General features: G+C 33.0%; 1 protein-coding gene across 1 annotated transcript in view; it reads right to left on the minus strand.

Annotated features, from left to right (window-relative positions):
- Positions 1-22,335, minus strand: part of l(2)k09022 (HEAT repeat containing 1 homolog l(2)k09022) — a 175,236-nt gene that overhangs the window by 53,121 nt on the left and 99,780 nt on the right. Inside the window, exons 15-16 of the mRNA XM_089096772.1 lie at positions 6,374-6,616; positions 2,776-2,955 (exon numbers count right to left, since the gene is read on the minus strand). Of these exons, the coding sequence (XP_088952898.1) occupies positions 2,776-2,955; positions 6,374-6,616 (423 nt within the window). The remainder of the gene's footprint in view (positions 1-2,775; positions 2,956-6,373; positions 6,617-22,335) is intronic.

The following is a 22,335-nucleotide window of genomic DNA, read 5'->3' on the forward strand; positions in this document are numbered from 1 at the left end:
GCTACTAAGGCTAAGTGTATTAAGGGGAAAGATTCACGAAATGTTGGGGGGGATGTTGAACTGAATCAAAACGTACTATGTGCGTGCGGGTTATCAAAATAGTGCATCAAGAATCTTTCAGAGCAGCTTCAAGTATTAAATTTATATAAACTATCAGGGCATGTAGAGGGCAGGTTGATAAAAGGCACTAAGTGAGCAGTATTACTGCTATCACTACTATATTAATAGTCATTCTTAAATCTCTTACTAATTTTGGATTTACTAGAATTATAAAACTTTACAACTTTGGATACACATAGTTCATTTTAGTTTTATAAAAGTAATAATAACTGCCAGTAATACATAATATTCTTAGCCATTCCTGAGATATTGCAGAAATTCCCTTTGGATAAAACTGGACGCACATAGTGTCTTTCGATTTAGTTTAACATCCCCAAAACACACTCAAGGTCCAACGTAATAGCATTAGTTTTTGCAAGGATATTTCACAGACACCCTTGACAAACTGGATACACATAGTTTATTTTTACTTAGTTCTACATCCGCCTCAACTTCCCCTGAAATTTTCAACTTAATACCTTATTCCATTTCTGAGCTATTCCTGAGTTACAGAAGTAAAAGATTAGCAATAGAAGTAGCATGCACATAGTGCTCTTTGGTTAGTTCAACATCCCCCTCAAGATGTCCTGAAAGTTTCAACTTAATGCTATAAGCAGTTCCTGAAGTATTACTGATACGCTATTCTGGCAAATTACATAAACATAGTGTGTTTTGATTTACTTCAACATCCCCCTAAACATTAAATGAAAGATTCACCTTAATAGCATTAGCCTCAGCTGTAGCAGTAGTAATAATATTACGCAATTACTCTCTTTTAAGTGTTCAACATCCCCCTCAACATGCCCTGAAAGTGTCAACTCTAGGCTGTTCCTTAGATATTGCTGATGCTTCCTTTGGACAACCTTTGTACAAACACTGTGTTTTGATCTCATTCAACATGCCCCCTCAACATTTATGGACAATTTCACCTCAGTACCCTAACCCTAAGTAGACATAGGTTTTTCTCACATTTAGCTTGTGCTCATGACACCGTTATGATTATAAGTGACACCCTTTTTTCATAAATGTGTTTTAAGTTTTTGGTTACTATGGTGCGTGGATCGGTTGCAGCTGCCGTTGCAACCATGATCATTACAAATGGCGTCACATTGTTTTCGTGGTTGCAGCGTCAGCTGCAAACTATTAAGGATTATCAAGATTTAAGTTTTAATAAAATTAATAATGACATCATATACCTTGTCAAAAGACAAGGTTTTATGTCATCTTATAATGAAAATACAGTTCTTTGTCAAAAATTGCACCGCATTGTAAATATCATGTTTTTCGATGTCAGAGAAGCAGCTGCAGCCTTGTAAAGGAGGAACCTCGGCTACAGTAAGCAAAAATTAAAAACGCGTTAAAAAAACTGTCATGTGCAAAAAAAACCCTGCAATTTCTAGCTGATTCAGGAACGGTAACCTTTATCTAAATTAGTCATAAAAGTAAAATGTTATTTTGAAAACAAATTTAAGGGAATTTCAAAACATAGCCAAAAATCTCCTAAAATAGCACCGGATCGAAACAAAAAGTACATAATTGGAACCACCTTGACAGAAAACCCTAAACAGAAAACTTAGCATGAATCTCCCCTAGCTTGAAGAACAAGAAAAAACCCTATTGTGCATGGGTAGCACTGATGTGTCCTCTTTTTCCTCCACTGCTAGCGGGGAAATGAAACATCATAGAGAGCTGTTAAAGGGCTCATGTTAAAGAAAACTGCTTCTTCCACGTGCTCGTGTAATTAAGAAAATACAATATTTAAAATAAAATCAATATTTTGTCAAAAAAAAAAAACACATTTGTATTCAAGATGACGAGTGACGTCATAATTACAGGTTACAACCTTAAATGACGTTACAGTAAAACTATATGATGACGAGAGTTGCAACTGGGGTTCATTCTTTACCATATCCAACTAAGAAGACCCCGAAGGCTTTTTCCTGTGTGTAATATATATATGCTAATCTAGGTAAGAAACTTTTTGCAGAGGTATCACACAAGTATAAATACCAAACACGATACGACCACCCATGGGAAAAAATCATGTAGTTTGCTCTTTAAATACTAGTATGACCTCCATAAGTGCAAGAGGAACTCCCACCCCCTCCAAACGTACAAGAGGCACTCCCTATTGCTGCCATTTATTCCAATATAGGTGTAATAAATACAAGCGGTGCTCCCTACGGCTGCCATCTACATCAGTTAAAATGCCAATTTTTTCTCACTAGAGTTGTTTTTTTAAACAAGGTTTTAAAATTTTTAGTTACATGGGCCATGGTTCCTTCTTTACTAGGTTGCAGTTGTCGCTGTAAACAAGATGCTAATACACCAGATGCGGCTTTTTGGTCAAAATATTATTCTAATAAGCAATTGCAGGTGAGCACAGCTCCAGCTCTTGGGATGGGGCGAGTTAGAAGATGTTTCCTAAAGTGGGGAAGGAGGTTAAAAACAGAATACTTTTTTCAAATTATTTTTCAGAACAGAAGGGAATGAAATTCCCTCTCTCCCGTTCCCTGGGTGCAGGTGGCCTGTAGAATATCTTACTCGTATATTTCCATCTTTAGACTAGAACTGCATCCTCATTTGTTTGTCTTTTAGCAGTAAATATTTTAGAATAGTTATAGCCTAGGGTAAAAAAATACCACCTTAAGAAAAAAAAAAAAAAATACTGCTTACCTTCACACTAAACATAGGAACGACAACAGAGGCATCTATAACCAAATGTTTTATACACTTTCTAATACGATTTGCCCCTTCGCCGCTGATTTCTTCTGAGCTTAAAATGTCAAACAAGAATAGAAGAAGCTTCGAGCGTGAACGATCGTCAGGTAAAGAGGCGAAAAATTCCTTATTGACCTAGAATTTAAATAAGTATTGAAATTTCAGATATCTCCCCACGGAAATATCCTCTAGACAATTCAATCCCGGTGAAAATTTACCCCTGACAATTACCCTTAATAACTCCACGCGTAAAATTGAGACGGAAAAGAGAAAGCAAGACATATAAAAGAATTTTCGCTTAGGAATTCTGGCAAATACCCGCAGTGTATAATTTCTCCTGATAAATTCACTCCTTGGAAACTTCCCTCCCCATGGGAAATTCCCCCGCAGAAAATTCGCCCCCCCCCCATACGAAAATGTATACATACTTCCCAATAACAAATACTATGCGTAAAAAATGGGGAAATTTATAAAATTAAAGACCTTTCCCATGGGGCTGTGTGTGTGTGTGTGGGGGGGGGTCATGTTATATTCAAAGGCATAGTTATTGGGCCTTTCAACTATGATGAACAAAATGGCTATCTCAAAATTTTGATCGGACAATTTTGAGGAAAAGGTGTGGGGGAGAGGGCCTAGTTGCCCTCCAATATTTTTGGTCACTAGAACTTATAATTTCCTTTCGAATGAGACCTCTCACGATATTCTAGGACCATTGGGTCGATGCGATCACCCCTAAAAAAAAAAAAAAAAAAAAAAAACACCCAACCGTGATCTTTCTTCTGGAAAAAAAAATTCCACATTTTTGCAGATAGGAGCTTGAATCCTTTACAGTAGGGTTTTCTGATACGCTGAATCTAATGGTATGATTTTCATTAAAATTCCATGATTTTTAGGGGTGTTTCCCCCTTTTTTTCGAAAATCAGGCAAATTCATTCAGGCTCGTAGCATTTAATAGGTAAGACTAAACTTAATGAATCTTATATATTTGTAATCAACATAAAAAGCCATTTCTTTTGACATATCTATTAGTATAAAAATTCCGTTTTTTAGAGTTTAGGTTACTATTAAGCCGGGTCGCTTCTTACTTACAGTCTTCCGTGGGGGGGGGTTCATATGGGGGTTATTTTCAGGGAAAAGGAGACTTGTCCGCCTGGCTAATTTTATAATACTTTGAAATTTAAAAATACGATCGTTATTAACACACAGATAGGAATTTTTAGTGGAAGAGAGGGATTTTCCTATGAAGGGAGAGTGGGGGGGGGGGGCGCAGAGTGTAACTTTGAAGAGGGAATTTTTCAGGAGAAATTTTCATTGAATTTCCTTTCTTTTGAAATCGCAGCAACGCGCGGTAACGACTGACTATCATAAACCTTTGACTTGGTCATTCGTTTTATTTTATGCTCGCTTTTGGTTTTATTTATATATCTACAGCAATATCTGTTATCAATCAGATTGATACGATTATTCATTGTAGTTTACTTCATTTTGAATTTATATCCATAGCAATTTCTTGTCGTCTTAAGTTTGTTGTCATAGGAATTTGTTTCTGCTCATTTTAGATTTTCAGTCGACTCTTTACTTATGTTCTGGAAAGTTTTTTTTTATTATTATTAATCGCTCTATAAGAAACCATCGAGTATTTTCAAAACAGTACAGCATCTGCTACAATAGGTCACTTAATGTATAAATCAGAACTTAATTCATGGATAAGCTATAAAAAAAACTGGAGTTAACCTACGGTTTAGACATTTTCTTTGGAAATTTTGAAAAGAACGAAGTTGATTGACTGTGTCTAAATACAAACGAAAAGTAAAATAGATGGAAAGGGGCAGGGTGGTCTAAGAAATTATTTATTAATGAATCCTTCACATGTTTGGTAAAAATTTCAAATTGTATAATTACATTAGATTTAAAAGGGGTATAAAGCTCATTACATAAGCCGCTTCTATAAGGACGAGTAAAGAAAATTGAACCGCGTCACATGAAAAAGGCTAAAACAAAATACAATTGAGAAAAGAAAATTGACATGTTCTCGACAGAACATGCTTGCATAGCCTTGCTGAAGTTCATTCACAAGGAACTTGATAAAGGCATAATTCCAGCTGCATATTTCCTTGATGTCAGAAAAGCGTTTGATAGCTTATCACATATAATCGTACTCTCCAAGATGGAACACAGAGAAACAGTTATCATTGGTTTGAAACTTATTTGTCTGAAACGTTTATCAGTATAAGCTTCAAGATCAATTCCATGTTGATTTTGGTGTCCCGCAAGGATGTATCCTAGGACCCGTTTTATTGCTTACGTTTATTTATTATGTTTTCATTGCTGTATCCGAACAAACTAAACAAAGTTGCTGCAGTATCTCTGATCACAACTTTGTCCCACCTAGAGAGACAGCTCAAGACTCAGTGCTATCGCATTTGCAGATGATAGTACTCTTGGGTGTCCAGAAATTAAGGAATCTTCCCTTATCATGAAAATGTATTTTGTCCCAAAAGAACCTTCGCTTGGTTCGATGCTAATCACATTGGCCTAAATCTAGTCTAATTTTTTTTTCTAGATATGGTACTTCTTGTCCTTTGGTTTAAACTATTTCTACTACTCATGGTGATATAACTCGTCCCCCTGATAGACATGTTCAATTCCTGGGTATTTTATTGGACAAAAATATTTCATTTAAAAACCACAGTGCTCTAGTAAAATTTAAGCTCTCCAGAGACCTCGGAGTTCTTCGGAAGCTTCTTCATTGTTTCCCTACTTCAATAACAAAGATCCTCTTTCACTCTCTCATTCAACCTTATATGTGCTACTGTCCAATAGTATGGCTAACAATATTCTATTCTTTTACCCTCCCAGTATCTAAAATACATAAAAGAGTAATTAAATTAGTGTCTGAGGTGACAGGTCAACTCAGCATTAATTTATAGGATGGCCAGTCTATATACATCTTCCTTCGTTTTGTTTCATTTTTAAGTATCTTCATGGACTCCTCCCGAACTTCTTCAAACAATTACATCTTTTAAATTCTGAACTACGAAAGAAATCTTGTGTATTTTTTTTTTCTCTCGAAAACGAAATGGATATTTTCATTCATAAAACTAAAACCATAAAATCATATTTTAATCCAGTTCTATGTTTATGCCTCCATGTGGAATTTCCTACCCATGAAAATTCGGTTATGTCATCCTTATGGACAATTAAAAAAAAACCTAACTGACCACCTCCTATGTCTAGAGAGTTGGTTCTCTCCTCCCCTCTATTTTCCCCCTCTATCTTTCCTTTTCAACTTGTTTTTTTTTTTGTGCTATTAGTTAATATAATTAATGCTTAATTAGTGCTGTAATTTAATGTAATGAATGTAAGTGTGCTATTATTAGTGCTATTTTTTAATGGAATGTTTAGTCTCCCACTCTCACCAGCCAAAGAGCCTTTGTGGGGGTCTAAGGTTCTGTAATTTTTTATCTGGTTTCTTTAAATACATTGATTGTATGATCAAATTGACTGATTGACTAAGGATTCAGAAATAAAAAATAAACATTGAAATTATTACCTGTCCGAGTATAATCTCTCCTGCTGAAAACTTTTCATGGCCTAGTTTGAACATTTCTTCCGATTGTTTCACACATGTACAGAACACTTCCCATCCAATACCATTATCAATAATCCCAGCCACCTTAGGTTGATACCTTTGCAATATTAGTTTCAATGTCATCGATTCAGAGGATGACAGCTTAGCTGATTTGGATGATGTCAGCAAATTTTTTGCTAAATCTAAGAGCAATATGGTATGTTCCTGAAAAAATAAGGACAAAGATGCAAGTATTCAGATACGAAAAAGTCAGACTTAAACTAGTTAAAAATTAAGAATTCTTAAATTCACACCATGATCAGATAGGAGCAATAAATTCCATCTTTGAAAAGAAACAAATTCCACCTCTGAAAAGAAAGAAAACGTAAGTTGATGTTCAGTGCTAAAGTAATCAACTCTTTTTTGTCATAAGTACTCTTTGAGCGCATAAGAGATAGATAAATAGATAGACTCGGGCCATGGCAAAAAAATGTCCCAAAATAATAGCACATGACAATTGTAAAACAAAAACAAACATAAAAAAACAAACACAGAATACCATAAAACTAACTCACATAATTACACATAATTCCGCACACAGGATAGATATACTAAATACTTTAAACCCACATGTGCCATTGCTACAAAAAGAAAAAACTAGATACTGCAAGCACTGCTTTTTTCGTCGTTTTTTTTCTTTTTCGAAAGAGCCAGTAGAGGGTCTATTTGAGGTCAATTCTGGGTTTGAAAAACTTCATACCGTAAAAAAAAAGACAACTGAGATTTCGGCCTTTGTTTCTGTTTTATTTGCTATTATTTGGCAGAATAATGAGGTGAAAATCCTCACTATTCTTGAAAGTGGACTCCACATATTATTAAAATTATCTGCAAAATTTAATTAAAGAACTTCCCCTTGCATCAGATATGGAATGAATAGGAACGAAACATGGCAGCTTTCAGTATGTACAATACCAATAAGAGCAATGAGTACGAATAAAGGCTTGAAAAATAAATAAGCTGTGTAGAGTTTTACGAGTCTGTACTCAAAACAAACTTTTAAGGAATGCCTGTTGGATTAAGACAAAACTTGGTGAATATTTTGCCAAAATTCCGCCGAATCATGGTCCGTATTTCATGGACTCTCCAGACCAAAAAGAATAATGATCCTCCACATGGTGCGCATTTTGTCAAGCAGAGCATGAATTCACTGTCCTACCACAAGGTAAATCAATCATAAAAAAGCATAATAAATATTATATCCAAAAAACAGTGATTATATATGGAGTTAAAAACAATCAACTAACCTAGCTTAAAAAGAAGAGATAGGTCCTTAGCGCAGTCCAGATACAAAGCCTAATTACAAATATACAAAAATATTAATGAACGTAAACTCGACATCTTTAAAGCTCTTAATTTGACTATAATATTTTTCTAAACTTATTCTTAAAATGATTTTTTTTTTCATCATATAAGGCATTCCGAGCTTTAATTTCCTATAAACAAAATAACACGTTGATCTGGTTGCGACAGTCCAAGGAGCGTGAAAGACTATCGTTTAACAGGGTATAAGGAGGATCCAAAGCGTTTGAAAATCGGACCCAGCAGAAAATGCACAAAAAAAACAACAACAATTAGACACCTGATATTTACAATACCTGAACATAATTATACACAAAATCCCTAGGGCTTGTTATTGATAAATCTTAATTTTTTCATACACATTCCTTACTGAAGCTTTAACATTTAATTAATTAACATTTCGTACTGAATCGCTATTGCGAATAACTGTTGTGTTTGCCTCGTTGAGACAGGACCCGAAAGATTACTCATAAGTTTATGATACATATACACATATATATTTACTACCGAGAGCCTGGCGGCTTCTCGCTGGGCCCCGGCACGGCTACGCGGCATGCTTCTATATATGGATTCTTATTGACGCTTGTCTTCTAACCGAAAACAATCTGAGTCTCTTTCTTGATGTCTTGGCGTCAAGAAGTCTTCTTGATGTCTTGGCGTGGCAGGCTTGTATATATTGATTCTCTTTGTCGCTTATCTTCTCACCGCAGACAGTATGAGCCTCTTCTTGATGTCATGCCGTCACCATAGGTTCGATACAACCACCCTGGGAAAAATACGAATTCTTTCTTAAAGTTTTGACCTATTTAGATCATTTTTGTGGCCAGAAATTTTAATGCGCCAGTTTGAAAAAAAAATATGTAGCCGATTGTGAAACCGGGTGCCAGTACGGCTACGTGACAGGCTTGTATAAATTGATTCTCTTTGCCCCTTTTCTTCTAACCGCAGACAATGTGAGCCTCTTCTTTATTTCATGGCGCCAAATTTGTTCACCACAACCAACTTGGGAAAAATACAAATTCCTTGGCATGTGGCAGGCTTGTATACACTGATTCTCGTTGCAAGTAGCAACCTTGAAATGAGTCACCTTTGTTTGTTACTCTTCACTCGGGAAAATGGAGGGCTCCCCAGGGAATACATATAACGTTGAAGGGTCCCAATGACTTGTAATCAACAGTTGCGTAGTTTATGACATCTTTGTAGGTTTGTACTGGGTTTTGCGCCACATTTTGTTGGCGCAATTGTAATGCAAATGTAATGAAGATTGTGATGGCGTTGTTCTTCTAACGTAATATTTCTTTCTTCTGCACTTTCATTTTCGACTCGTTCTGATACTTACTTTTTCTCTATTGCTTGTAATTCTCGTTGCCGCTTATCTTCTAACAGCATATTTCTTTGTTCTCGCTGTGGCATATCTTTTAGCCGCATTTTGTTCCTCATTTTCATTTCTAATTCGTTCTACTCTTCGTTATCGCATGTCTTGTAACCGCATACTTCTTTGTTCTTCATTTTTGTTTCTGAATCCTTGTAATTGTTGCTGACGTAAGCATTCTGACTGTAGATTTCTTTGTTCTTCTTTTTGTTTATCATTACCTTAGACATTTTTTCAATACACTTTACCTTAGCTGTTCAGATTAGTCTTGTCACATTTGATGGTCTAGGTTGTTCATTTGTCCTCTAGGCATTATGAAACTGCTTAAAACGCTTTTTGTAAATTAACTAATTCCAATTGGTATTTTACACTTAGCTATGTTTTCTTTCTAATGTTGCATGCGTCATAGATATAAAAACGAAAGTTCACTCCTTGGGAGGGAGAGGGGGAACGATTTAATTTATTCTCTTGAAATGTACTCATAAATATGACGTCAGTCATATGGTTTTCCTTGTAAACCACATGTTTCTTCTTCTTTTTTTCAGGAGAATGATTTTATTTAGAAATAAATTATAAAAAACAAACGCCAAGGAACCTTTCGGTTCGTTAGGCCAACTCCAACTTCCAACACAAAATTCAATATAAATAAACAAAAACAAAACATTAGCCCCCGCCCACGGGCAAACAAAACAACCCAACTAAAAATTTCATTATGCCACTACAAAAAAAAAAAAACAAAAAAAAAAAAAAAAAAAAAAAATCACACAAACTGATAAATATTATTACAAAAATCCCTCAATTTTCCCTGGAAAATACTTCGGTCATGCTCGCGCACAACCCCAATTGGTGAATAACTCCAGCAGCTTGGGAAAACATGCCGAGTAGAGAACTGTAACCAGGATGTTTCACACTGCGGCCGCCGAAATGCATCTGCATTTCTTGTATTATAATTGTGAAAGTCCACATCAGTTATAAACATGTCTTTAAAAAGCTCTGCGGTTAGGTTATTAATAATATCAAACATTAACATAGATTGATAAAAAAGGAATATACCAGCAAAAGGAAGAATATTCAGTTTCAAATACACATTTCTCACTGAATCTCTCGGTCCATAACCTTCGACACAACCACTACTGAGGCAAACATGACGTATGTATGCTCATAAATATGACGACACCCTTGGTATTTTTTTTCTTCCAAAATTAAGGCTCTTAACAAATTTTCTCAGACTTCTGACCTATATAAATCATTTTTTTTATGCCAGAAAATCGCAGGATACCAATTTTCCGAAAAAATATAGAGCCGATTTAGAGAAAAAATACATACATACATAATTAAATACATACACAATTACTGCTCGTTTAAATTTCTTTCTTCTTCACTTTTATTTCTGACTCGTTCTGATTTTTGCTGTCGTTTGTCTTCTAGTAGCACAATTCTTTGTTTTTCACTTTATTTTTGACATGTTCTGATACTCGCTTTCTCGATATCGCTCGTAATTCTCGCTACCACTTATCTTCTAACAACATACTTCTTTGTTCTCACTGTGGCATATCTTTTAGCCACATATTTTTTCGTTCTTCACTTTCATTTATAATTCGTGTTGGCGCATGTATTGTAGCCGCATATTTCTTGTTCTTCACATTTGTTTTTGACTCGTTGTAATTGTCGCTGACGCAAGTATTCTGAATGTATATCTTTAATTTTCATTTTCGTTTATCATTACTTTAGACATTTTTTAATATCTTTTGCCTTATCTGCTCGGATTGGTTTTGCTGCATTTGATTGTCTACGTTCTTCATTTATCCTCTAGGCATTATGAAACTGCCGAAGACACTTTTTTCAAAGAGCCTAATTACACTTGGTATTTTATACTGACCTATGTTCCTTGTGTAACGTTACATGCGTCATAGATATAAAAAAGATACTTTCACTCCTGGGGGGGGGGGAGAAAATGATGTAATTTATTCTCTTGAAATGTACTCATATTTTCTTGTCAATCATATGTTTCTTGTGTAATCTTGTCAACATCACAGACACTAAAAACGATACAGCCACTACTGAGGCAAATATGACGTGTGCATGCTTTTCGAATGCATTCATAAAAATGACGTCACTCACATGACACTTTTTTCCCAAATAAAGGCTCTAAACGAATTTTATCAAGCTTCTGACTTATATAGATCATTTTTATTTTTAGGCCAGAAAATCCCAGGATACCAATTTTCCGAAAAAATATGGAGCTGATTTCGAGAAAAAATACATATATACATAATTATTGCTACACAATATATATATATATATATATATATATATATATATATATATATATATATATATATATATATATATATATATATATATATATGGAATGAAAATGATTCCGAGTATATGGACTCGGAAAGAAAAAAAGTCGCCTCTGTATATGCGTACTATTGATATATCGAAAGCGTTCGATAGCGTCAATCACATGCAAGCAATGAATGCTCTACTGCACAATGAAGTAAGTTCGAGCATAGTGAGTACTCTAAAGTTTTGGTACGAAAATGTGACTGTGTTGGCCAAGTGGAGAGGTACTATTACAGATCCTGTAAAAATCAGAAGAGGTGTGAGGCAAGGCAGCGTTCTTAGTCCTCTTATTTTCAAACATGCCATCTCCAAGATTCTAGACCGTACCTCGCCCTCTCTCCTATTGCATGGTACTGACCTATCTCACTTGGAATACGCTGATGACGGCCTTCTGCTCAGTAGATCCAAAGCAGACTTACAAGAGAACCCGAATCGACTCCTAAGGGACCTTCAATCTATTGGGCTTTCTATCAACATTGTTAAGTGTGAATTTTTGTCCTTTAATGCACCGCAAAGTGATTCTGTCACTCTCGGAAATCATGGTGTCCCTACGGTATCAGAGCTGAGATATCTTGGTATTATGATTGCAGAAACAATCATTGGAATCAGACAAGTAATTGTTAAGCAAACAACTAAAGCCATTTTGTGCTTATGCAATTTGTGCTTATGCCTCTGTAGTGCCAAATCGCGGACGCTACTCCAGGAAATATCTTGCCCCGATTTATTGTTCAGTGTGCTTACCACACATAACCTACCTTGCCGGTGCATTCCACATGCTGTCAGTGAGAGACACTGAAAACGTCAAAAAGTGCTACTATAAATTTGCAAATTTTTACTATACATACCCAAGCGTTATAGGAATTTCCGCCTTGAAAAATATGGTCTTAAAGAGCCATCCAAACAATGGTCTAGGATTCAAAATAATTCAGTGCTAAAAGTTAAATTAGATAGACGACGTTTCTCACCAGCATTTATTTGAGTGTCGTGAATTACAATGAGTGTTGTATCTTTATCTTTTTTAAGCTGGTTTCTTCTTCTTTTCTTTTTTCTTTTTGTAGTGCTCCAATATAATCTATTTTTGTAGATGGTAGGTGAATAAATGTTATTATATATATATATATATATATATATATATATATATATATATATATATATATATATATATATATATATATAATATATATATATATATATATATATATATATATATATATATATATATATATATATACATATATATATAGCTTACTTGCTCCATACTCTAACGAACTGAATCACGTCTGGAATAAAGTCCGGTATATAACACAGGATAAATAAATAAAAAAAAAATTGTTCAGAATTCTACAAGGACAGTGAATCAATTTGGCTATTCCTATGATCGATTATAATGACGAGCTATTTCCTGTAAAAAATTACAAATCCACAAAATTCTTGATAAAAAATTTGAGTGACATTTAGTTAGTAACACATCAAAGTCTATCCAGTTTATGAGGGTTATCGTTTTATTTGAATCTGATAATTTATATTAGATTACCTCTATCTCTGAGACGCCTTCAGTTCCTATGGAGTTACTTAAAGCTTTATGTTTTTGTAACCTTTGCCTAAGAAGTCTTTGACGTTTGTATTGTCTATCAAGTCTTTTCCGCCGTTCTTCTTCAGTCTCTTTTTCAAGAAACCTTTTATAAGTTTCTTTACGTTTAGCCAAACGGGCAATCCTTTGCTCTTCTGTCTCATTTTTTAATGTTTCACGACGTCTTCTAAGACGCATCTGTCTCTGTTCCTCAGTTTCTTTTTCCAAACGTTGCCTTCTAAGTTCAGTTCTCTTTTGGGATTGTGAAAGTCTTTCTTCTTCAGTCATATTATTTCGCTTTTGTGACATATACTGACGGTGTCTTTCAAGCCGTACAATTCTTTGTGCTTTTCTCTCTTGTCTTGCATACTTTTCAAGGTTTTCTTTGCGTTTTTGCTGCATATATTTCGTCTTTTTCTCTCTCATTTTCAACATCTTAGGCCGTTTCGGTCTTTGAACATCCCCACAGTATTCTTCTTCCAGCTTTCTCTTTCTGCTAACATGACTGAGGGGTAGAAACACCTCATGATCTTTTTGAAGCTCACTACTACACTTTACGTCTTTCAACAGCGTGTGAGTAGAAGGGCCTCAATTGATTCGGACAGTATACCTAAGATGGACAGAGATCTGAGATGTATATGGATTGTGTCGATGAGTATTTGAAAAAACAGGATCTTTTTAACATTTATGGATGTTTTCTTGGATTTTTATGTGTGTTTATCGCGTTATATTATGTTTTTCAGTTCCAGTTTATGGTTTTTGTAATCTATAATTTGAAAAACAGGAACTTTTTAAAATTTATTGGTGTTTTTAATTATTTTATCAGTGGTAATTTGAAAAAACAGGAATTTTGTCACATTTATGTATGTTTTTATGGTTTTTGTCAGTGAGAATTTGAAAAAACAGGACCTTTCTCACATTTATGTATGTTTTTATGGTTTTTGTCAGTGAGAATGGAAAACCAGAAACTTTCTCACTTTAATGGATTATTGAGTCTAATGGGAGCAGGTCAATGACACTTCCTTCATGTTGTTGCTCGAGGCAAATGTTATGAGTTTCCAGAAATTTGGAACACCTGTGCTGTCGACCTCAATTCCCCTATCGTGAATCAATAATTCCCCTTAGAAACAAAAAATTAATTCCCCTTTCTTGACAGATCAATAAACCAATGACATCATCTGTCAGACTTTAAAAATTTTCGCCTAGAAACGATTCTCCAGGAATAGATCCAAGTCATTAGTGTCTTTGCCTCGGAAACAGTTCTACTGGTCAAACTCCAAAAGATATTAATAAACATTGCCATGGAAACAATTCTCCAAGAAACATCTTAGCGATGAATTGTTTTAGCGCGGGAATCAGGTTTCTTATTAATTTGAAATGCCTCAGCGCAGAGATGCCAAAAACAAAAGGAACACGCTGAATTTACGTTTAGGGATTATTTGGGCGAAACTGTTTTAGACAGGTTATGGAATTATTTCGGCGAAACAATTAGAGACATTTTAAAAGATGATTTAAAAGATGATTTTAGAAGAGAATTTGAGGGTAAAACTCTGTGGTCCTTATAATACACAAGTTCCATTTGAACAATGTTGTGAGGTCCCCTACCCCAACCCCAATGGGTTCCGATCCCACTACCCAACCCCAAAGGAAGCCCCCGGTCCTCAAAGGCCCCCCGGGCTCCCAAAGGACCACCCGGCCCTAAAGGCCCCCCCCAGACCCCCAAAGGACCCCCCAGGCCCCAAAGGCCCCCTCCCCCCCCTTGGCCCCCAAAGGGTCCCCCTCCCTCTCCCTCCCTCTCCTCCCCCTCCCCCACCTCCTCCCCCTCCCCTCCTCCCCCTCCCTCCCCCATTTTTTAATATTTTATGATACTGACTAAGTTTTAGTTAAGAGTTTCGAGTTTTAGCTTAGAGTCCTAGCTTAGAGTTTTTTGTTAGAGTTTTAGTTTAGTTTAATTTTAGTTACAGTTCAGAATTTAGAGTTTTAGCTTAGAGTCTTAGCTTAAAGTTATAGTTTGGTTGCGTTTTAGTTAAGAGTTTAGAGTTTTTAGCTTAGAGTTTTTGTTGAAGTTCTAGTTTAGTTTAGTTTTAGTTAAGAGTTTAGAGTTTTTAGCTTAGTGTCTTAGCTTAAAGTTTTTGTTTGTTTTATTTTTATTTAGTAGTTGTTTTTTTTAGATTAGAGTCTTAGCTTAGAGTTTTTGTTAGAGTTCTAGTTTAGTTTAGTTTTAGTTAATAGTTTAGAGTTTTTAGCTTAGAGTCGTAGCTTAGAGTTTTATTAAGAGTTCTAATTTAGTTTAGTTTAGTTACAGTTCAGAATTTAGTTTTAGCTTAGAGTCATAGCTTATAATTTTACTGAAAGTTGTAGTTTGGTTAAGTTTTAGTTAAGAGTTTCAAGTTTTACCTTAGTCTTAGCTTAGAGTTTTTGTTAGAGTTGAAGCTTCGTTTAGTTTTAGTTAAGAGATTGATGTTTTACATTTGAGTTTCAGCGATAGTTCTAGTTTATTTTTGTTTTAGTTATTATTATAGAGTTTTTAGCTTACATTCTTAGCTAAAAGTTTAGCTTGGTTTAGTTTTAGTTAAAAGTTTAGAGTTTTTTTTTTCTTCTAGTCTTAGCTTAGAGTTCTTGTTAGATTTATAAGGTGGCTTAGTTTTTATTAATAGTTTATAGTTTTATATTAGATTCATAGCTTATAATTTTATTCAGATTTATAGTTTATTTTATTTTAGTTACAGTTAAGAATTTAGAGTTTTAGCTTAGAGTGATAGCTTATAATTTTACTTAAAGTTGTAGTTTGGTTAAGTTTTAGTTAAGAGTTTTGAGTTTTAGCTTAGAGTCTTAGCTCAGAGTTTTTGTTAGAGTTCTTGTTTAGTTTAGTTTTAGTTAAGAGTTTAGAGTTTTACCTTAGAGTCTTAGCTTAGAGTTTTAGTTAGATTTGAAGTTTAGTTTAGTTACAGTTAAGAATTTAGAGTTTTAGCTTAGAGTCATAGCTTAGAGTTTTACTTAAAGTTTTAGTTTGACTAATTTTTAGTTAAGAGTTTAGAGTTTTAGCTTAGAGTCTTAGCTTAGGGTTTTTTGTTAGAGTTCTAGTTTAGTTTAATTTTAGTTAAGAGTTTGATGTTTTACCTTTGAGTTTCAGTTAGAGTTCTAGCTTAGTTTAGTTTTAGTTATGAGTTTGGTGTTTTACCTTAGAGTCTTAGCTTAGAGTTCTAGTTTGGTTTAGTTTTACTTAAGAGTTTAGAGTTTTAGCTTAGAGTCTCAGCTTAGAGTTTTTGTTAGAGTTCTAGTTTATTTTAGTATTAGTTAAGAGTTTAGTGTTTTTAGCTTAGAGTCTTAGCTTAGAGTTTATTTTAAAGTTCTAGTATAGTTTAGTTTTAGTTTAGAGTTTTAGCTTAGAGTCTTAGCTTAGAGTTTTTGTTAGAGTTCTAGTTTATTTTAGTTTTGGTTAAGAGTTTAGTGTTTTTAGCTTAGAGTCTTAGCTTAGAGTTTATGTTAAAGTTCTAGTATAGTTTAGTTTTAGTTTAGAGTTTTAGCTTAGAGTCTTAGCTTAGAGTTTTTGTTAGAGTTGAAGTTTAGTTTAGTTTTAGTTAAGAGTTTAGAGTTTTTTTTTTTTAGATTTTTAGTTTATTTTAATTTTAGTTAAGAGTTTGTTTTTTTTAATTTGAGTTTAATTTAGATTTATATTTTATTTTAGTTTTATTTAATATTTTATAGTTTTTAGCTTAGAGTCTTAGCTTACAGTTTTATTCAGAGTTCTAATTTAGTTTAGTTTAGTTACAGTTCAGAATTTAGAGTTTTAGCTTAGAGTCATAGCTTATAATTTTAATTAAAGTTCTAGTTTCTTCAAGTTTTATTTAAGAGTTTCAAGTTTTAGCTTAGAGTATTAGATTAGAGTTTTTGTTAGAGTTGAAATTTATTTTAATTTTAGTTAACAATTTGATGTTTTAACTTTTATTTTTATTTAGATTTCTAGTTTATCTTAGTTTTATTTAAGAGTTTAGAGTTTTTAGCTTAGAGTCTTACCTAAAAGTTTTAGTTTTGTTTAGTTTTAGTCAAAAGATTAGAGTTTTTTTTGCTTAGAGTCTTAGCTTAGAGTTTTTGTTAGAGTTCTAGTTTAGTTTTAGTTAAGAGTTTTTAGCTTAGAGTCTTAGCTTAGAGTTTTTGTTAGAGTTCTAGTTCAGTTTAGTTTTAGTTAAGAGTTTTAGCTTAGAGTCTTAGCTTAGAGTTTTTGTTGAAGTTTTAGTTTAGTTTAGTTTTAGTTTTAATTTCTTAAACCACATTGGCCTGACATCACATAAAGAAAGAAAAACGAGCAAAAATGGGGTTTTTATAGGCCAAATGACGATACTGAAAAAACAATGCGAATATTTCGAGAGGACAAACGCCTCTCTTCTTCAGCGCGAAACGAAACGATGTATCAATAAAAGCCAAAAATTAAAAGAATTAAAACCAACTACCTAACAACCATAACAGGGAGTTATTCGCCAATATCCGCGATTTGCACAAAATCCAAAAAAACATGAACTGCCATCGACGGATACTAGCGAGCAACTGATAAATGAAAGGAATCAATTCATTCACTCAAAAAAACAAAACGAACCAGCAATTAAATAAGTTGGAAAACTATGTCATTTGATTTCGGATTTTAATTAAGGCATTTCTTGCAGACACCCTTTGAGACCTAAGGGGTTGTTCACGTGTTTGATTAGATGACTGAGAAAGTGGTTCAAGGTTTATTTCAGGGATTACTAAAGTATCGGCGTCTCTTTTGAGAAAACCGAAATATGACTCGTTTATTCTTAAATCACCGGAATCTCTGTTTAAAGCTAGACCTAAATGTTGGTATTTATAAATTTCAACAGCTTCTCTGTAGTGCTGGACAATACCTTTATCATGCGAAATAAGACTAGCTTGACTAAACAAAATAGTATGGTCTGGTTTTTCAAAAATGTGCTCTGCAAGGGCAGAGTCAAAATTTTCTGGTTTTTTCCGCTTTTTAAGTGTATTATTAATTGAACTAGAATGCTGGGTTAATCTATCTGTTAGTCGCTGATTTGTTCTTCCGATATACCAAAGACCACACGAACAAGGAATTCTGTAGACACCGGAGTTTTCACCTATCGGAATAGGGTCTTTACCTTGATAAATTTGGGACCTGATAGTTTTTCTGGGTCTATAATAAGTGTAAATGTTATTTTTCCTTAGATTTTTTGAAATTTGGTCTGAAATCCCTTTAATGTATGGGAGACCAAGATAAACTGAATTTTCCCTTTGATTTGTGTTTTCTGTGCAACTATCTGATAATCTTTTAATGCGTTTTGTAATTACAGAATTTATTAAACTAATTGGATAACCATTCCCAAATAAAATATCTCTAAGGTGGTTGAGCTCTAAATCCAAGAAGCGTGTTGAACAGACTTTCAATACTCTATCAACTAGATAAGTGACAACTCTTCTTTTCACAACAGGAGAATGATTGGAGGAATAACTTAAGTAACGGTCATTATGTGTGGGTTTTCTATATACACTAAACTCGAAACACGAATCATTTCGGTGCACCAGAACATCTAAGAAAAGAAGACGCCTCTCTATCTCTGATCCCTGAGTAAATTTCAGTTTTGAATCCAAGGAATTGTGCAAGTGAACAAAAGAACCCAGAGACTCGTCACCATGCTCCCATAAATAAAAAAATGTCATCTTTAAAACGAACCCAAAATTCAGGTTTACAAGAACTTTGCAAAATAGCCCTTTCTTCAAGGGCTTCAAGGGCCCTTTTTTCGCTTTGTTTTTTCAGTATCGTCATTTGGCCTATAAAAACCCCATTTTTGCTCGTTTTTCTTTCTTTATGTTTTAGTTTTAGTTAATAGTTTAGAGTTTTAGCTTAGAGTCTTAGCTTATAGTTTCTGTTAGAGTTGAAGTTTAGTTTAGTAATAGTTAGGAGTTTAGAGTTTTAGCTTAGAGACTTACCTTAGAGTTTTAGTTAAGTTTAGTTTTACTTAAGAGTATAGAATTTTAGCTTAGAGTCTCATCTTACAGTTTTTGTTAGAGTTCTAGTTTAGTTTAGTTTTAGTTAAGAGTTTAGTGTTTTTAGCTTAGTCTTATTTTACAGTTTTTGTTGAAGTTCTAGTTTAGTTTAGTTTTAGTTTAGAGTTTTAGCTTAGAATTAGAGTTTTACTTTGAGTTCTAGTTTAGTTTAGTTTTAGTTAAGAGTTTAGAGTTTTTATCTTAGAGTCTTAGCTTAGTTTTATTTAGAGTTCTAGTTTAATTTAGTTTTAGTTAAGAATTTAGAGTTTTGCCATATAGTCTTAGATTAGAGTTTTAGTTAGAGTTAAAGTTTAGTTAAGTTACAGTTAAGAATTTAGATTTTTAGCTTATAGTAATAGCTTAGAGTTTTACTTAAAGTTATAGCTTGGTTAAGATTTAGTTAAGAGTCTTGAGTTTTAGCTGAGTCTTAGCTTACAGTTTTTGTTAGAGTTCTAGTTTAGCTTAGTTTTACTTAAGAGTTTAGAGTTTTACCTTAGAGTCTTAGCTTAGAGTTTTTGTCAGAGTTCTAGTTTAGTTTAACTTTAGTTAAGGATTTGATGTTTCACCTTTGAGTTTCAGTTAAGAGTTCTAGTTTAGTTTACTTTTAGTTAAGAGTTTAGTGTTTTACCTTAGAGTCTTAGCATAGAGTTTTAGTTAGAGTTCTAGTTTAGTTTTAGTTATGAGTTTAGAATTTTAGCTTAGAGTCTTATCTTAGAGTTTTTTTTAGAGTTCTAGTTTAGTTTAATTTTAGTTAAGAATTTGATGTTTTACCTTTGAGTTTAAGTTAGAGTTCTAGTTTAGTTTAGTTTTACTTAAGAGTTTAGTGTTTTACCTTAGAGTCTTAGCTTAGAGTTTTAGTTAGAGTTCTCGTTTAGTTTAGTTTTAGTTAAGAGTTTAGAATTTTAGCTTAGAGTCTTAGCTTAGAGTTTTGTTATAGTTCTAGTTTATTTTAGTTTTAGTTATGAGTTTAGAGTTTTTGGCTTAGAGTCCTTTGCTTAGAGTTTTTGTTGAAGTTCTAGTTTAGTTTAGATTTAGTTAATAGTTTAGAGTTTTAGCTTAGAGTCGTAGCTTAGAGTTTTGTTAGAGTTCTAGTTTAGTTTAGATATAGTTAAGCGTCTGGAGTTTTACCTTCGAGACTTAGCGTAGAGTTTTAGTTTAGTTTAGTTTTAGTCAAGAGTTTAGTGCTTTTAGCTAAGAGTCTTAGTTTACAGTTTTTTTTGAAGTTCTAGTTTAGTTTAGTTTTAGTTTAGAGTTTTAGATTAGACTTAAAGTTTTAATTAGAGTTCTAGTTTAGTTTAGTTTTAGTTAAGAGTTTAGAGTTTTTAGCTTAGAGTCTTAGTTTAGTTTTATTTAGAGTTCTAGTTTAGTTCAGTTTTAGTTAAGAGTTTAGAGTTTTACCTTAGAGTCTTAGCTTAGAGTTTTAGTTAGAGTTAAAGTTTAGTTTAGTTACAGTTAAGAATTTAGATTTTTAGCTTTTAGCTTACAGTTTTTGTTAGAGTTCTAGTTTAGCTTAGTTTTACTTAAGAGTTTAGAGTTTTACCTTAGAGTCTTAGCTTAGAGTTTTTGTTAGAGTTCTAGTTTAGTTTAACTTTAGTTAAGAATTTGATGTTTTCACCTTTGAGTTTCAGTTAGAGTTCTAGTTTAGTTTACTTTTAGTTAAGAGTTTAGTGTTTTACCTTAGAGTCTTAGCATCAGAGTTTTAGTTAGAATTCTAGTTTAGTTTTAGTTTAGATTTTGTAATTTCAGACTGGACTAATATCTTCTAGTTTCATTTACTTTTCAAGTTTAGTTTAGTTTTAGTTAATATTTTATATTTTTAATATATGAGTCTTAGCTTAGAGATTTTGTATTATCTATATTGTATTTTATTTCTAGTTAATAGGTTATATTTTTATATTATAGTCTTAGCTTAGAGTTTTAGTTTAGTTTAGTTTAGTTAAAAGCTTTGAGTTTTACCTTAAAGTCTTTGATTAGAGTTTTAGTTAGGGTTGAAGTTTCGTTTAGTTTAGTTATAGTTAAGAGTTTATAGTTTTAGCTTAGATTCTTAGCTTAGAGTTTTAGTTAGAGTTATTGTTTATTTTAGTTTTAATTAAGAGTTATAGCTTAGAGGTTTAGCTTAGAATCTTAGCTTAGAGATTTAGTTAGAGTTGAAGTTTAGTCTAAACTAGCATAACCACAAAATTCCATAAAATTGCATAGAAATACCAAAACCATAGGTTAGATTAGGTTAGGTTTCTCCACGTTTAAGTTAGGTTAGATTAGGTTAGCTTATCATGAGCGCTCATGATAAGCTAACCTAATCTAACCTTTTCTGGCGAGTATATCTAAACTATATCTAAACTAAACTAGAACTCTAACAAAAACTCTAAGCTACGACTCTAAGCTAAAACTCTAAACTATTAACTAAATCTAAACTAAACTAGAACTTCAACAAAAACTCTAAGCAAAGGAGTCTAAGCCAAAAACTCTAAACTCATAACTAAAACTAAAATAAACTAGAACTCTAACAAAAACTCTAAGATAAGACTCTAAGCTAAAATTCTAAACTATTAACTAAAACTAAACTAAAAGAAACCTATAACTAGAACTCTAAAATAAAAATCTGAGTCAAAACACTAACCTATTAACTAAAACTAGACTAAACTAGAACTATAACAAAAACTCAAAAGTGAAACAACAAATTCTTATCTAAAATTAAACTAAACTAGAACTCTACCAAAAACTCTAAGCTAAGACTCTAAGCTAAAATTCTAAACTCTTAACTAAAACTAAACTAGAACTCTAACTAAAACTCTATGCTAAGGCTCTAAGGTAAAACACTAAACTCTTAACTAAAAGTAAACTAAACTAAAACTCTAACTGAAACTCAAAGGTGAAACATCAAATTCTTAACTAAAGTTAAACTAAACTAGAACTCTAACAAAAACTCTAAGCTAAGACTCTAAGGTAAAACTCTAAACTCTTAAGTAAAACAACTCTAAACTAGAACTCTAACAAAAACTGTAAGCTAAGACTCAGCTAAAACTTGAGACTATTAACTAAATCTTAACCAAGCTGTAACTTTAATTAAAACTCTAAGCTATGACTCTAAGATAAAACTCTAAATTATTTACTGTAACTAGAATTAACTTTAATTCTAACTAAAACTTTAAGCTAAGAATCTATGGTAAAACTCTAAACTCTTCAATACAACTAAACTAAACTATAAATATAAATAAAATTAAACTATGACTCTAAGCTAAAAACACTAAACTCTGAACTAAAACGAAAATAAAA

This window comes from Artemia sp. Qi Xiang Cuo, chromosome 11, assembly GCF_049724085.1.
Source record: "Artemia sp. Qi Xiang Cuo chromosome 11, ASM4972408v1, whole genome shotgun sequence".
In the NCBI taxonomy this organism is placed as follows: Eukaryota; Metazoa; Arthropoda; class Branchiopoda; order Anostraca; family Artemiidae; genus Artemia; species Artemia sp. Qi Xiang Cuo.